We start from the raw sequence: 17753 nt of genomic DNA, 5'->3' as shown, positions 1-17753 counted from the left end.
CTTTCCAATCTCTACAAAATATTTATGAGAATAATGTACAGGTGTAGAGGTCTTTCTTGTACTGTCAAGAGAGGGGAACATGTTGGTGGGCTGATACAAACTGTTTTATAGCACCATATATCTTTGTAGTCACACAGTTGACTAAAATGTGCAGAGAATGCAAGATTCCATTTTGCTGATTATTTGTTTACTATAAAAGGAACCATCTGATTCAGTAAGCAAAACGCCTTTTCAGTATTCAAAGTGGCTTTCCTCCAAAAAGGGGAAAAGGGCATCTCCTTTCTGTTAACAATCAATAGACATTTTTTAAGGAAATGTATTTTTAGAGGGCTTTTTTTTGTTGTTGTTATTGTTTTGGTTGGGAGGTGTCTGTTTGGTCAAAGCAAAATGTATCAATGAATTTTTTTTGCATGTAATGCTATTATATTTTTTCCAATTACATGTAAAGATAGTTTTCAACATCCATTTTTGTAAGATTTTGTATTCCAGACTTATCTCCTTCCCTCCCCCTTCCCCAAGACAGCATGCAATCTGATATAGGTTATACATGTAAAATCATGTTAAACATATTTCTGCATTACTCTCACGAAAGAAAAATTAGAACAAAAGGGAAAAAACACGAGAAAGAAAAAACAAAAGATAAAGTGAAAATAGTATGCTTTTATCTGCATTCAGACTCCATAATACTTTCTTAGGATGTGGATAGCATTTTCCATAATGAGTCTTTTGGATGTCTTAGGTTATTATATTGCTGAGAAGAGTTAAGTTTATCATAGTTGATCATCGCACAATGTTACTGTTACTGTTTGCAAATTCTCCTGCTCACTTTGCTCAGCATCAGTTCATGAAAGTCTTTCCAGGTTTTTCTGAAATCCTCCTGCTCTTCATTTCTTCTGTTTCTTGATTTTGAAGTAGGAGTAGCATAGGAAAGGGGAAAGAACACTGATTCAGATCAGAAGACTTGAGTTCAAACTCTGGCTGACTTAACTACCTGTGAGAACAGGGGCAAATCATTTTACCTCCCTATGTTTCAGTTTTCTCATCTATAAAATGAGGTGGCTAGACAATATGACCTTGGAAGTCCCATCCAGTTCTTAGATCCAGCTCTAGATATTAAGAATTTGGGGAAAAAGTTTTACATCTCCAAGATTTGGCCCAATTAAAGGTACTGCCTCAGCTACAAGATCATGATCCCCAGACCAAACCACCTTTCCTAACTCTTCTTTGAACTATTTTAAAGTCAGGAAATTTGGACTTCGCTAGTGAAGCTTTTGAATTTGAAATCCAAAAGACATTTGCACTCAAGAGTGGAAAGCCAGGCCAAAGTCAAGATTCCTACATTTGATTCAACTCAAACAGAACCTATTATGTTTAATATTAGTTGTGCTATAGTAAGACATTATTATTTACATGATTCTGTGTACTCTGATCTGTATACTCAAGTACTCTGATCTGTGATCTCATTGGTTTGGGTGTCTTCTCCAATAGTACAGATTATACAACATACCTATGGCTAACCACCTTGGGTTACTCTCGTCCATGTCTTCCTCTGAGTCTGACACAAGGAAGGCCACCCTCAGTACTAGGAGAATTTCCTCTGTTTTTTGTGTGTGTGTGTGTGTGTGTGTGTGAGAGGCAATTGGGGTTAAGTGACTTATTCAACGTCACACAGCTAGTAAGTGTCAAGTGTCTAAGGTCACATTTGAATTCAGGTCCTCCTGACCTCAGGACCAGTGCTTTATCCACTGGGCCACCTGGCTGCCCCTTTAATTTTCTTGAAGTCACAGTGGGGTACGTGGATTGCCACTGGTTAACCCTCATTCTTCCCACATGATCAGTTCATCTTTTTAGTGGAGGTTCTTATGGTTCTCTGATGTTATCCTTTATGTCACTTCTCCGTAGTTCCTTCTTTGCGTGTTGTTGTGTTTGTGCCCACCATTTACCTCTCTATTGCTGTTTGAGGGATCCTCAGTCTCAATACTTAAGGGACTGTATTGGTTCATGATTTATAACCATAAAACAGTGAAAGCATACCAGTACTAAAAATATGAAGGTTTGTTTCAAGAAGTTGAGTGTCACTAAAGAACTCCAATTTTCCAAAGATGACCCAGCTCTTCTCCCTCTTTTGTTCCAATTCTGAGCCCAACTGACTGTCTGTTTACAGTGTCTGTACCTCCTACATGATTGGAAAGTGGGCATGCAGATTGGCAGTTCATTTTTTTTTTGTAATAAGTTGTGAGATTTTCAAGTGTTTGGAAATCCTGTCTTTCAGATATATAGAGAATGAATTTCTCAAGATCTCCAGCATAGACCGTTTCAGTTTTTACTCAATACTGACAATAACCAGCGTTATGTAGTGTTGCAGTGTTTGCAGAATGCTTTACATGTTTGATTTGATTGATGCATTTGGTCCTCACAATCATCTTGTGAAGTAGGTGCTATTATTATCACCATTTTACAGATAAGGAAACTGAGGCGCAAAGCACTTTAAATGACTTGCCCAGATAGTGTCTAAGGCAGGATGCAAGCTAAGTTCTTCCTGACTCCCAAGTTCCACCCTCAGTCTCAAGTGCCTCTTAGCTGCCTTTTGTCTAGTCCAATATCTCATCCCATCTTTGTGTTGTTTAGTGTCTTTATGCATTGGGAATGCCTTTGGTTTTGGATGACATTGTGAAGTCTCTGAACATTAATTCTCTGTTCAATTGTTTTCCGTGTCTGACTTTTCGTGTCCCCATTTGGAGTTTTCTTAGCAAAGAGTGGTTTGCTTTTTCCTTCTTTAGCTCATTTTACAAATGCAGAACTGAGGCAAACAGGGTTAAGTAACTTGCCACACAGCTAGTAAGTATCTGAGGTTCACTTTGAACTTAGGTCCCCTAGACTCCAGGGCCGGCTCTCTATCCATTGCACCACTAGCTTGCCCATTACAAAGCTCATCCTAAATGATAAGCTAGGAAGAACCAATTGGGTAGACAAGGCTTCCTACATCCAAACTGTCTAAACTGAAAGAAAGCTGGATGTACAACTCATAAAAATGATCCATCAGCTCATATATCTTAGGCAGACCTTGCACGTGGACAGTGAGCTGAACCTGTAATTTAATAAATGGGCTGGATTAATGTGAGGAACTACAGTGCTTTTCGTGGTCCTGAACTTCTTCCTGAGGGGAAAAAAGCTCATCTTTTTAACAGCAGTATCCTTTCATTGATGCTGTTTGGCTGAATCATAGAACATCAGAGTCACTGAAGAAGTTGTAGGTCACCCAAGGTGCCCAGGAGGGGCTCATAGTGATGGTGTGTTAGCAGGAGAAGTGACTTAAAGAAATGACGAGAATAGGAAGTGAGGCTAGTCATGCAGTGTGAGAGAGGGAAAGCTGGTGGTTAGTATGCCTTTGTATACATGTAGTTTCAAAAGATCTAGAGGAAACACCCAATCATATTTGATGGCCCCTAGGGATGACATACACAAGAGTTGTTGAGGTTGAGCTGGGGGTACAAATAAAAAAAAATGAAACAGTCCCTCCCTTCAAGAAGCTTACATTCTGTTGGGGGAGACAATACGTGTATGAAAGTGATAGCCAGGGAAAAGAGTACGTGAGGAGTCACAGGAATGAAGAATTGATTCATTCTGTTGACATATTCTTTCTGAGAATAATGGTAGTATGGTGGTATTGATTTGATTACTGAGTCTGCAACAAGGTGTGGAAGGTGGGTTGGGAATGGGGGAATATTGGTAATATGCTGTTTCAGGGAAGACGGTGAAATGACCAAGATGGACAGCTTGATTAGATATGGAGCATGATCTGTAGTTATTTGAGGCCAGCTAGCCATAGTGGGATATTTGAATTTGCCTCACCAATAAAGACAACCCAACCCCAAAGTGGGAGTTCCAGAACTGAATAGATAATGCCCCTGGTCTCTGGAAAAGATATTTTTCAATGTGTAGACCAGAGTTTGGGGCAGCTAGGTGGTAAAGTGGATAGAGCATTGGGCCTAGAATTAGGAAGATTTGAGTTCAGATGTGGCCTCAGAGACTAACTGGGCAAGTTACTTAAGCTTTTTTGCTTCAGTTTCCTCATTTGTAAAATGAGTTGGGGAAGTAAATGGCAAGCCACTCCAATATTTTGCCAAGAAAACTACAAATGGGGCCACAAAGAGTCAGACATGACTGAAACAACTGACAACAACAGGTGCAGAGAGGCTGGTCCATGTAAGGAGATTGAAGGACTTTGGCAGTAAGGTTGATACCTGGATGTGATGTGAAGAACTTTGATGAGATCATAGATCTTATATTTGATAGTACTGAAGTAACAGAAAAGAAGGCTGTATGGTCCTAAGAACCACTATTGTATCTGACCAGAGTTTCATGTATTCTTTATTTTTACTTCATTTATAGTTATAGTCCTCTGCTTTCTTTATTCTGTGTCACTTCATACCAGTCTTTTCATGTTCCTTCAAATTCTTCATAGTCAGGCCTTGTGGCGAATTTTCTTTAATATTCATATACCATAATTTATTTTTTCTTTGAATAATATTTTATTTTTTCCCAGTTACATAGCAATTTTAAACTTTCATTTAAAAAAATTTTGAGTTCCAGATTCTCACCCTTTCTCTTTTTTCCCCTCCCTGAGACAGTAAGCAAATTGATATAGGTTATACACATTCAGTCATGTAAAATATATTTCTGTATTAGTCATGTTGTGAAAGAAAACATAGACCCCCCCCCCTCCAGAAAAATAAAGTGAAAAATAGTGTGCTTCGATCTGCATTCATACTCCCTCATTTCTTTCTCTGGAGATGGATATTCTTTTTCATCATAAATCCTTTGAATTTGTCTTGGCTCACTGTGTTGCTGAGAATAGCTAAGTAATTCACAGTGGATCATTGTATGATATTGCTGTTACTGTGCACAGTGATCTCCTGGTTCAGCTTACTTCGCTTTTCTTTCATCAGTTTGTGTAAGTCTTTACAGCTTTTTCTGAAATCATTCTGCTTGTCATTTCTTATAGGCACAGTTGTATTCCACTACAATCATGTACCACAGTTTGTTCGGCCATTCCCCGATTGGTGAGCATCCCCTCAATTTCTAATTCTTAGCCACCACAAAAAGAGTTGATGTAAATGTTTTTGTACAAATAGGTCTCCCCCTCCCCCATTTTTAATCTCTTTGGGATACAGATCTAGTAGTGGTATTGCTGGGTCAGCGGATATGCCCAGTTTTTATAGCCTTTTAGGTGTAGTTCCAAATTGCTCTCCAGAATATTTGGATCAGTTCACAATTCCACCAACAATGCATTAGTGTCCCAATTTTCCCATGTCCCATCCAACATTTATCATTTTCCTTTTTTGTTATATTAGCCAATCTGATAGGTGTGAGGTGGTACCTCAGAGTTCATATACCATAATTTATTCAGCCATTCCCTGCTTGATGGGCACATACTGTCTTTCCAGTTTTTTTGTTAGACAGATAATGTTGCTATAATCATTTTTGTTTGTATGGATCTTTTCTCAGTGTCACTGTACTCTTTGAGATAATTCCATTAGTGGAATATCTAAGTTAAAGGGTATGAATGGTTTGGTAATATTTTTAAACATAATTTCACATTGTCTTCAAGTTTACCAGCAATGAATTAGAGTACCTGTCTTCCCATGGCTCCTCTAATAATGAATTTTCTTCTCTTTTAGTGTCTTTGCTAGCTTGATGGGTGTGAAATAGTACTTCAGGATTATTTTAGGATGATAGCATCACAGATCTAGAGCTGGAAGGAGCCTTAGTGGCTATCTAGTTCAACCCTCTCATTTTATACACGTGAAAATTGAGGCTCAGCAAGGTTAAGGGACTTGACCAAAGTCATACAGGTAGTTAGCATCAGAGGCAGGATTTGAACCCAGGTCCTTTGACACCAAAGCTAGTGCTCTTTGACCTGTATATTTCTTTTGTTAATGATACTGAATATTTTTTCTGGTCGTTAGTGATAGTTTATTTTTTTTAGTTTGAAAACTATTGAAATCTTTTGATTACTTTTCTGTTGGAGAATGGGTTCTGAGTCTTTTACATTTGTGTTAGTTATCTATATATTTTAGATTATTAAGAGTTTTATCAAAGATATAAAGATGTTTTCCAATCTGGCTTTTCATCTGATTCTAGATGTTATAATTTTATTTGTGCAAAAACTGTATTCACAACCCTTGAAAGAGTTGTCTTTACAAATACAGCTAAATACCTTGACACATAGCCATAGTACTTAACCTCAATTTTTAGCTTAATTCATTACCTCTCTTGGTTTGTTTTTTTGTTTTGTTTTGTGTTTTTTGAGTTTTGCTTTTCTTGTGTGTGTTAATGTTCACGTCAGGGGCACCTGTTCCCTTCTTTCTTCTCTCTCTCTCTCTCTCTCTCTCTCTCTCTCTCTCTTTCTCTCTCTCTCTCTCTCTCTCTCTCTCTCTCTCTCTCTCTCTCTGTCTTTCTCTGTCCCTCTCTGTCTCTTTCCCCCACCCTTCCCCCCTCCCCTTCTCTCTCCTCATCCTCCTCCTCACTGTCTCCCCTCCCTCCTTCTCTTCTTTTGTTCATTATTTGTGATACACACAATCTCTCTTTAGTTTTGTTTGTTGTATTGTAGGTATATACACATTATTTATTACTGATTAACCTTTCACCTTCTTTCTAAATCCATTTGTGACTTTTAGTCATCATTCAAGACAATCTTATTGCTGGGCATTTTTTGGAGTCAAAGTCTACCCCTTGAGACCTTTGTAGATCATTATAATTCTGCTGAAGTTTTGTTCATTCAGAGTAACCTTAACATCCCTTACCAGTTCTGTCCTTCCATTCCCTTGAACAAATTTCAGGTCATAGTTTCAGTTGTTTTGCAAGCCTTGAATAACATTTACATAAAATACCACTTTGGTGATTTTATGATCCAGAGTTTTTAAAGTTGGCTTTACCTGAAGTTCATAGCTTATTTGCATATCAGATGTTCCCACCTTGGAATTAATTACCTAGAAACTGATTCTTGAGTTGATATTGTATATTGTAAATGTAGGTAACTTTCTCTTTTTCCTGTAGAAATAGAAACATTAGGAAATGTGGGAGAATAGAACTTTTTTTTTTCTTCAAATATTATTCCTAGTTTAGCTGAGTAGGTGATTTTGGAAGTGAAGCCCAATTACCTTTGACTTTTAATAGTATTTTTTTTAAAAAGTTACATGTAAAGACACTTTTTTTCCCCCTCTTCATTATTTATTATGTAATTAACAAAAAGTCTGGAGGACCAGAATTTAGAGTTGAAAATTTTTCTCCCTTTTTCTCCCCCCCCCCACCCTCCCCAAGACGGCACACAATCTGACATAGGCTTTACATTTACATACCCATTAAACATATTTTCACATTAGTGAAGTTGTAAGTAAAAATTAAAACCAATAGGAGGAACCATCAGAAAGATGAAACAAAATTCAACTTAAGGTAAAATTAAGTGAGAGCGATTCGACTTCCATAGCTCTTTCTTTGGATGTGGACAGCATTTTCCATCCTGAGGCCTCTGAAGATGTCTTAGATCCTCATAATGCTGAGAAGGGTTCAGTTTAACATTCTTAGTCATTGCATAACGTGGCTGCTATTGTATACAAAGTCCTCTGGGTTCTGCTCACTTCACTCAGCATCAGACCATATAAGGTCTTTCCAGGTTTTTCTGAAGTCATCCTGTTCATCATTTCTTATAGCACAATAGTATTCCATTACATTCATATACCACAACTTGCTCAGCCATTCCCCAATTGATGGGCATCCTCTCAATTTCCAATTCTTTGCCACCACAAAAAGAGCTGCTATGAATATTTTTGTACATGTGGGTCCTTTTCCCATTTGTTTGATCTCTTTGGTATATAGCCCTAGAAGTGCTATTGCTGGATCAAAGGGTATGCACATTTTTGTAGCCCTTTGGGCATAGTTCCAAATTGTTCTCCAAAATGGTTGGATCATTTCACAACTCCACCAACAATGTATTAGCGTTCCAATTTTCCCACATCTTCTCCAACATTTATCATTTTCCTGTTTTGTCATGTTGGCCAATATGATAGGTGTGATGTGGTACCTCAGAGTTGTTTTGGTTTGCATTTCTCTAATCAATAATGATTTAGAGCATTTTTTCATATGACTATAGATGGCTTTAATTTCTTCATCTGAGAACTGCCTGTTCATATCCTTTGACCATTTATCAATTGGGGAATGGCTTGTGTTCTTATAAATTTGTCTTAATTCTCTATATATTTTAGAAATGAGGCCTTTATCAGAAAGACTGGTTGTAAAAATTCTTTCCCAATTTTCTACCTTCCTTCTAATCTTAGTTGCATTGGCTTTGTTTGTGCAAAAACTTTTCAATTTAATGTAATCAAAATTATCCATTTTGCTTTTCATAATGTTCTCTATCTCCTGTTTGCTCATGAATTCTTCTGTTCTCCATAAATCTGATAGGTAAACTATTCCTTGTTCTCCCAGTTTACTTATGGTATCAGCCTTTATATCTAAGTCCTGAACCCATTTTGGCTTTATTTTGGTAGTAAAGACACTTTTTTAACTTTTATTTTTTGTAAAATTTTGAGTTCCGAATTTTTTTCCCTCTCTCCCTTCTCCTTTCCCTAAGACAGTAAGCAATTTGATAAAGGTTATATATGTGCAATCATGTAAACATATTTCCATTGCCCTTGACTTTTGACAAACTGCTTTCCATCTTTTTCTGACTTTTCTCCTAGTAAATGAATAATCCTGTACTAGTCTAATCAGAGTTCCTTGATAAGGGATAATTTTCTTATCTCCTTGCAAAATCCTTTATCAGTGATTTTAGAGAGAAGGTGAAAGATAACATTGTGTCTGGATTATGTTTCTCTCAGAAGACATTTCATTAATTCTCGAAGTCTATACTTTATCCCTCCATGTTGCTATTTGTGGATTGGTGACTACAGTATATTTTGAGGAAAACCTTCCAAAGAGAGTGAATATTGCACTGTGGGAGAGCGGATTTGGTTTCTCAGATAACCAGGTGGTAAAATGGATAGAGCATTGGGCCTGGAGGCAGGAAGATCTGAGTTAAAATATGGCCTCAGACCTTATTAGCTCTGTGACCTTGGGCAAATCACCCTCCATTTGCCTCAATGTCCTCAGTTGTTAATAGGGATAATAATGGCACTTGCCTTCTAGGGTTGTTATGAGGATTAAATTAAATAATAATTTTAAAGCACTTAGTTCAGTGCTTGGCACATAGTAGACACTATATGAATACTAGTTGTCATCATAATAATAATTATTATTAACTCTTAATACATTCCTTCCTCTTTTGCTACCCAGAGAACCATTCCTTGTAACAATGAGTAAAAAAAAAAATGGGGGAGGGGAGAGAAGAAGCAATTTGGGAAAACTAATATGTCAGCCAGAATCTGACAGTGTGGATTGTTCCCACATTCTTTGCGTTCTCAGATATAGAAAAGAGATAATAACATTTTCTCATCTCTTCAGGGCAAAATTTGATCATTATAATTGTGTAGCATTTAGAATGTTTTTTCCATTTTATGTGCATTAGTGTAGTCATCATATATGTTGCTTTCCTATTTCTGCTTCGTTTTGTATTAGTTTGTATGTCTTTGTATACTTATCTATATCATATCCATCATTACTTATAGGCAGGCATCAGGTATTTATTGCGCACTTACTATGTGCCAGGCATTGTTGTGATGGTGCAAATATAAACAAAAAGAACCCAGTCTCTTTCCTCAAGGAGTTTATATTCTCATGTGGAAAGCAACTTACACAAGGGAGCTAAAAAGGACATGGAGTAGGGAAAGTGTCCTTATGGGCAGCTTGGAGTGCATGGTGGTAAAATCATGAGAAGCCAAAGCAGAGCTAGTAGGAGAAGGAAGGATGGCAGGTCTGGGACCTTCCCCTGAAAATGGAGTACCCCACCAATATAATAAGAGAAGCAGACGGATATTCCAGGATGACAGAGTCCCAGGTACCAAGAGAATATAGTAATATTTCATTACATTCATGTACTATAATTTGTTTAGCCATTCCTTAGTTGATGGGTATCAGCTTTGTTTCCATTTCTTTGATACTACAAAAAGTACTTCTAAAACTGTTGTTTTGACTGTCTCAGGATATATCCTTACCAGTGAGATTGATGGGTCAAAGGGTATGGACATTGAAGTGAGCAAAACTTAAAACAATTTATCTGATAACTGCATTGTAGAGAAAAACAACCTTGAAAGGCTTAAGAACTCTGATCAGTGAAATAGAATGCATGATTCAAAAAGGCTTGTGATGAAATATGCTTTCTACCTCCCGACAGAGTGATGAAGTCAAGGTGCAGAATGAGGTATATATTTTTTGGACCTCGCTAAATGTGGGAATTTATTTTGCTTGTGCATATCTAATATAAGAGTTTTATTTTTCTTTCAGTTTGAGGGAGGGGAGTTGGGGTAGAGAGAGGAAAATTAGTGATGTTTCCCAAAGTGGGAAAAAAAGAAAAGAAGAAAAAAGAGAAGTAAGAAAAAAAGAGTCATTGACTCATTTAAAAATGCATAGAAGATAAAACAGGTGAATAGAAAACATAGATGAGTAGGATGGATTTGAAAATAGCATTGATCATTTCCAATTGATAAATGGTCAAAGGATATGAACAGGCAGTTTTCAGAGGAAGAAATTAAAGCTACCTGGAGTCATATGAAAAATGCTCTAAATTGCTATTGATTAGAGAAATGCAAATTAAAACAACTCTGAGGTACCACATCACACCTATCAGATTGGCTAACATGACAAAAGAGGTAGATGGTAAATGTTGGAGAAGATGTGGGAAAATTGGAACACTAATGCATTGTTGAACTTGTGAACTGACCCAGCCATTCTGGAGAGCAATTTGGAACTATGCTCAAAGGGCTGTAAAACTGTGCATACCCTTTGCTTCAGCAATACCACTACTAGGTCTGTATTCCAAAGAGATCAAAAAAGGGAAAAGGACCCACATATACAAAAATATTTGCAGCAGCTCTTTTTGTAGTGACCAAGAATGGAAAATTAAGGGGATGCCCATCAATTGGGGAATGGCTGAATAACTTGTGGCATATAAATGTAATGGAACACTGCTTTTTTGTTCTGTAAGAAATAATGAACAGGTGGACTTCAGAAAAACCTGGAAAGACTTACATGAACTAATGCTGAGTGAAGTGAACCAGCAGAACATTATACATAGTAACAGCAACATTATGCGATGACCAACTTTGATAGAGTTAACTTTTCTCAGCAATGCAATGATCGAAGACAATTCCAAAAAATCCATGATGAAAAATGCTGTCCACATCCAGAGAAAGATCTAGGGAGTCTGAATGCAGATTGAAGCACCCCATTTTCTCTCTTTCTCTCTTTTTTTTTTCTTGTGGTTTTCTCCTTTTGTTCTGATTCTTCTTTCACAATATGACTAATGTGGAAATATGCTCAATATGATTGTACTTATATAGCCCATATCAGGTTGCATGTAATCTTGGGGGGGCGGTTTAGAACTCAAAATCTTATAAAAATGAATATTGAAAACTAAAAACAAAAATTAAGAAATAACAAGTCAAAGCAAAAAAAAAAGAAAATAATGTTGAATTTTATTATTTACTTTAAAAAGAAAATGAGGCTATTGATAATACATATTGACTTGAGGCAGCTAGGTGGTACAGTAGATAGAACACTGGCCCTGGAGTCAGGAGGACCTGAGTTCAAATCCAGCTGCAGACACTTACTAGCTGTCTGACCCTGGGCAAGTCACTTAACCCTGATTGTTCTCCCCCACCTCCCCCCCCATCCCCAGTTCCCCTCATAATACAGAATTATTGCTTTGTATTTGGAAAACTTATGTAAATTTTGGTTTATTTCTTAAGATAATTCCAAATTGCTTTTCAGAGTGACTGAATTAATTCACATCTTCAACAGTACAATAGTGTGCCTGTCTTTCCACAACCCCTCCAACATTGACTATTCTCATTTGTCATCTAAGATGATGTAAAACTTTTTTTCTTGAAAAGTATTAGCAAATGAAAGAACAATTTTGCCATAGAAGGTACTTTTCACATGTTAATTACATTCTAGATTTATGGGCAAAGTAATATGTTTGTTGATTGATGAGCACTTAATAGATGACTTTTGACGTTACTGTGTGAAAATGTTATAATAAGACAAGTGGTATTTATTTTTCATCTTCCTTCATTTGAATACCTGCAGAGTGTGTGTGTGTGTGTGTGTGTGTGTGTGTGTGTATACACACATATATTTGGGGGGGGCAATTAGGGTTAAGTGATTTGCCCAGGGTGACACAGCTAGTAAGTGTCAAGTGTTTGGTCTGAGGCTGGATTTGAACTCTGGTCCTCCTGACTTCAGGACCGGTGCTTTATCCACTGTGCCACCTGACTGCCCAAGTATTTATACTTTTGATGTTGAGGCATATTAGTTTGGATAAAAGGACTAATTATTTACCTACAGTCCTTTGTTGTTGTTGTTCAGTAGTTTGGTCACATCCAGCTCTTTGTGACCCCATGGAACGTAGCATGTTAGACTCTTCTGTTCTCCACTATATCCCAGAGTCTGTCCAAGTTCATGTTTGTTGTTTCCATGACATTATCTATCCATCTCATCCTCTGCCATTCCCTTTTCCTTTGCCTTCAGTCTTTCCCAACGTCAGGTTCTTTTCCAGTGAGTCTGGTCTTCTTATGTGGCCAAAGCATTTAAGCTTTAGTTTCAGTATTTGACTTTCCAGTGAATAGCCTGATTATTAATTTCTTTAAGTATTGACTAATTTGATCTTCTTGCTTTCCAATGGACTGTCAAAATTCTTCTCTAACAGCACAGTTTGAAAGTGTCTTCTGTGGTGCTCAGCTTTCCTTTTAGTCCAACTCTCATAGCCACATTGCTACTGGAAAAACCATAACTTTGACTATACGGACCTTTGTCGGCAGGGTGCTATCTCTGTTTTTTAGTATGCTGTCCAGATTTTCCATTGCCATCCTTCCAAGGAGCTAGTGTCTTTTAATTTCATGGCTGTAGTTGCCATCTGCAGTGATCTTTGAGCCCAAAAATATCAAATCTGACACTGCTTCCATTTCTTCTCCCTCTGTTTGCCAGGAAGTGATAGGATCAGTTGCCAGGACCTTAGTTTTTTTTATGTTAAGCTTCAAACTAGCTTCTACGCTTTCCCTTTTCACCCTCATCAAGAGGCTTCTTAATTCTTCTTCACTTTCTGTCATCATGGTTGTTTGCGTATCTGAGATTGTTGATATTTCTCCCCACAACCTTACTTCTAGCTTTTGATTCATCCAGCCTAGCATTTCCCATGATGTACTCTGCATATAAGTTAAATAGGGTGACAATATACAGCCTTGTTGTACTTCTTTTCCAATCTTAAACCAATCAGTTGTTCCATGTTTGTTTCTAACTGTTGCTTCTCAGCCCGCATACAGGTTCCTCAGGAGACAAGGCAGATGATCCGGTATGCCCATCTCTTTGAGAACTTGCCACAATTTGTTGTGATCTACAGAGTTAAAGACTTTAGTGTAGTCCAGGAATGGGGAACCTGCCGCCTCAAGTCCACATGTGGCCCTCTAGATCCTCAAGGGGGGCCCTTTGAATGCAAACTTCACAGAACAAATTCCTTTAATAAAAGGATTTGTTCTGTAAAACTTGGGCTCAATCAAAAGGCTGTACCCTAGGACCTAGAAGGCCACAGTTTCCCCACCCATAATGTAGTCAGTGAAGCAGAAATAGACGTTTTTCTGGAAACTCCTTTGCTTTTTCCATAATCCAGCAAATGTTGCTGGTCTCTAGTTTCTCTTGCCCCTTCAAAAACCAGCCTGCTGTTGTGGTAATTCTCAGTTCTGATGTTGCTAAAACCTCTTTTGGTTTTTTTTCAGGCAAAGATATTAGAGTAGCTTGATATTTCCTTCTCTAGCTCATTTTACAGATGAGGAACTGAGGGAAACAAGGTTAAGTGACTTGCCCAGAGTCACATAGCTAGTAAATGTCTGAGGCCAGATTTGAACTCAGGAAGATGAGTTTTGCTGACTTCAGACCAGATACTCTATCCATTATGCCACCTAGCTGCTCACAAAGTTCTTTACATGTGGAGTATAAACGGCCACTCTTTGTAGGATCTTTGAATGCTTGGGGGCTGTGTTATTCCTTTGTTTAGTATGAGTCACCAGATTGATTTTCTCTGCTTTTCTTGCTTCCTAGCATCCATGAGTCCTGGTTTTAATGTGGAAAGGCAGCACACACAGGAAAGCTGAAAAGGGATGGGGTGGGGAAGGTGCCCCCGTGGGCAGCATGGGGAGAATGGTGATAAAATCCTGTGTGGAGCCATCTTGATTTTTGCAGCTTGACTCTGTCTGTGTTATAGAAACTGGAGTTTTATATGCTTAGGAATGCTGAAGACAAGACAGGGAAAGAGTGGTAGGAATGCAAGATTCCAGATACACAATAATTTTATCTGAAGGCATTTGAAATAAAGAGAAGAAATAGTTTATTCTGTGGGTGTGGATAATCCTTACAACTGGTTCCTTTTGATATGTCTTTGTTTATTTTAAAAATGACAGACCTTCTTCTCCCTTACCTCCCCCACCCTTCCAACTCCCCATGGCAACACAGTGCCCAAAGAGATTGTGAATTATTTCTCCTTTCCTAAATATAAAGAGAAAGATCTGAAAATCGAGGAAAGAAGAAAATGAAAACACACTCCTGGATCACATTTGCAAAGAGAAATATGTCTTGGGTGTTTTTTTTATTACTTCAATGTCATTATAACTTTAATTAGTGTTATGTCAGCTACTTAGATCAGAGTTAATAAGTATATTAACCTCCTTTCTGTTTGCTCCGTGTCTATGGTAACTTGGTGGGTGTGGAGTTGGGGACAAGTGACATCTGTTAGATTATGGTCTGTGTACTGGTGAATGAGTTCATCACAGTCCAAACCGTACAGCCCCCCCCCCCAATTGAAGCAATGGTTGTGTCATCCTCTAGGGAGGTTTGTCAATGCAAGTAAGATATTTATTCCGCCTGTTATGTGCCCCTCCATTATGCTCAAAACATATGAGAAAAATCTCAAGTAATTCTCTAATGTAAGCTTTTAGCTTTGGCTGGTGGGGTAGTATTCTTTTAAATAAATATGACATTTTGCATGTATTAATTCATGATATTTACCAACTTTTTAAAAAAACCAAAAGTTTGGTTTGGAATAGGTCTTTACGCTTAGCTTTAGGGGAAGGTTTTCAAAGAGTCTTTGATTTTGGGGTATACTTGACTTTTGTCTTTGCCCTTTGATGACCTACACTGGGTAGCACATAAGGTGCAGGTGAATCATACTTTTGTGGTTTCAGTGGCTTTGAGCTCTTGGTTTGTTTATTATTTTCACTGTCTCCAGGTGCTTTTATGGTTTTCCGGTTGCCATATCTATATTATCTTAGTTGTATAAATGCTTGATTAGATTGGAAACTAGTAATGTGATCTACACAAAAATCCTTTACCCTTATTTGTTTCATTGTGTTTTGACTTAATTTTTATTCATTTACTCAAAGCTATTTAATTCCTCTGCTGTTTTAAAGTCAGTTTTTAGAAGTTAATTAAAACAGTAGACTTCACCCTGTTTAGGTTTATGGCACTTTGAATATTTATTGTTTGTCTTTTTTCTATCTACACTATAGTCATACAGTTTTAAAATGGGTAACACAGTGGGGCCTTATGTTTCTGTCTCCTTTCTCTATTGTGTAGCAGTGTTGGGGATTGGGTCTTTTTTGCCCCCTTGTGCTAATCAGAATCAGATTAGTTGAGTGTGCTGAAAAGAAGCTCTTCTCAGAAGGTCCAGGTTTGATACTTGGTTTTGTCATTAATTACTTGTATAACCTTGAGCAACTTGCAATCCCAGAATTTGAGAATTGGAAGAGAACTAAGGGGCCACCTAGTCCAACCCATACATGATAAGAATCTTTACTGGTTAAGGGATTGTTCAGGTTCTGCTTGACCTTCAAGGATGGGGAGCCCACTGCCTCTTGAGTCAATAATGCCTTCTACTTTTGGACAGTTCTCGTTGTGAGGAAGCTTTTCTTGGCATCAAACTTAAATTGGCCTGTTAGCCATTTTCTTGCCAAGAAAATCCCAGATGGGGTCATGAAGAGTGGGACAACAAAAGCAGTTTCCATCCAGTGCTCCTGGTTTTAGCCTCAGGAGTTAAGTAGAATACATCTGTTTCCTCCTGTACGTGACAGCTATTCATATATTAAAGAGAGCTATCATGTTCCCCTGAGTCTTCTCCAGGCTCATTATGCCCATTTCTTTCAACTGATGTTTGTGTGTCATGGACTCAAGGCCCTTCACCAGAGGTTATCTTCCTCTGGCTTATTAATGTTCCAACTTATTAATATTCTTAAATCATGAGGCTTAGAACTGAACACAGTACTTCAGATGGGCTCTGACCACAGCAGTGAGATACATAGTGAGATATATCACCTCCCTATCCCTGGAAGCTATTCCATTCTTGTAGTAGGCTTTATTTTTCTCTAAGCCTCAGTGTCTTCATCTGTAAAATGGGGATTGGGCTAGGTGATCTCTGTGGTCCCTTCTAGTGTTTGCATTATCTAGGTTCTGTTGTTTTATGACTATCTTTTTTTAGTTACCACGCAAGTATTACCTGCACATCTGTCTGGCTTTCACCTTTGAGTCAGCTACACCTTAGCTGCTAGGAATGCAAGGTGTTGCCCTCACTTCCTCTTTCCATAAGGCACACCCTCTTCTCCTTGCCTACCGACCAAACTCAGGATAACAATGCTGGTTTGAATATCTTGCTCCTCCCCGTGGACCAAAACAAACAAACAAACAACTTTGGACTACCTGACATAGTAAAAAGTTTGTTTTAATGTGATCATTTGGTTTTGAAATAATCTATCAGAATAGATTTTTCTTAGCTGTGGATACTTGAAAAGAAAACTAATGAGAATGAGTGGTGAAAAATTTTTTACACAGGATTTGCTTTTATTGAATATCTTCATTTTAAACTGCAGATGTATTCTGTTTTCATAGAAGATGGGACTATATAGAAATCCTTCTAATTAAATTATAATCCTTTTAATGGGAAAGAAATAATGATTCTAGCTGTTAGTTGCTGGGTAGTAATGATAATAGAAATACCAGTGTACATTTATATAGTTCTTTACAGTTTACAAAGTGCTTTCCTAACAATAACTCTGTGAAGTAGAAAGTAGAATGTTTTTCCCATTTTACAGATCATGACACATAGGCTGAAAAGTTAAGTGATTTGTTAAAGTGACAGAGGCAGGACTTGATTCCAGGTTTCTGGATTTCAAGTCCACATTAAGATATAAATGATGTAACATGACATGACATACCCTATGTTAATACTAGTGATAATGCTTTTTACAAACCCTGGGATGTACTCTGGCTTTTTGGTGGACATTATACCAAATACTGCAAGAACTGTGATTTCTTCAGCAGAGGTATGTCCAGATGTGAACCAGCTCTCCATCAACTTTGATATTAAATGAATTCTAGAGAGCTGCCTGAGGAACAGAGATCAAATAACTTGCCCCTAGGCTCAAAGCTAGTAAGTATCAGACTCATGTCTTCTGGGCTCCAAGCCCTGTACACTATGCAAGAAGTCCAACTGATTGTTTAATAACATGTGCTTTGCAAGTACTGAAGATTCTTAACTGCAGGAATTAAGCATGTGTAGT

General features: G+C 37.7%; 1 protein-coding gene across 4 annotated transcripts in view; it reads left to right on the top strand.

Annotated features, from left to right (window-relative positions):
• PFDN1 (prefoldin subunit 1) overlaps nt 1-17753 on the top strand; it is a 64645-nt gene that overhangs the window by 37615 nt on the left and 9277 nt on the right. Inside the window, exon 4 of one of the 4 annotated variants that reach the window (XM_021005205.2) lies at nt 5006-5063. The exons of the other annotated variants lie outside the window; for them this stretch is intronic. Coding sequence (XP_020860864.1) covers nt 5006-5063 — 58 coding nt within the window. The remainder of the gene's footprint in view (nt 1-5005; nt 5064-17753) is intronic. 4 annotated transcript variants of the gene reach the window in all.

The sequence above is a fragment of the Phascolarctos cinereus genome, unplaced genomic scaffold, assembly GCF_003287225.1.
Source record: "Phascolarctos cinereus isolate Bilbo 61053 unplaced genomic scaffold, phaCin_HiC Scaffold_2;HRSCAF=192, whole genome shotgun sequence".
NCBI lineage: Eukaryota > Metazoa > Chordata > Mammalia > Diprotodontia > Phascolarctidae > Phascolarctos > Phascolarctos cinereus.
The sequence above is the reverse complement of the archived record's forward strand: the minus strand, read 5'-3'. Positions and strand labels throughout refer to the sequence as shown.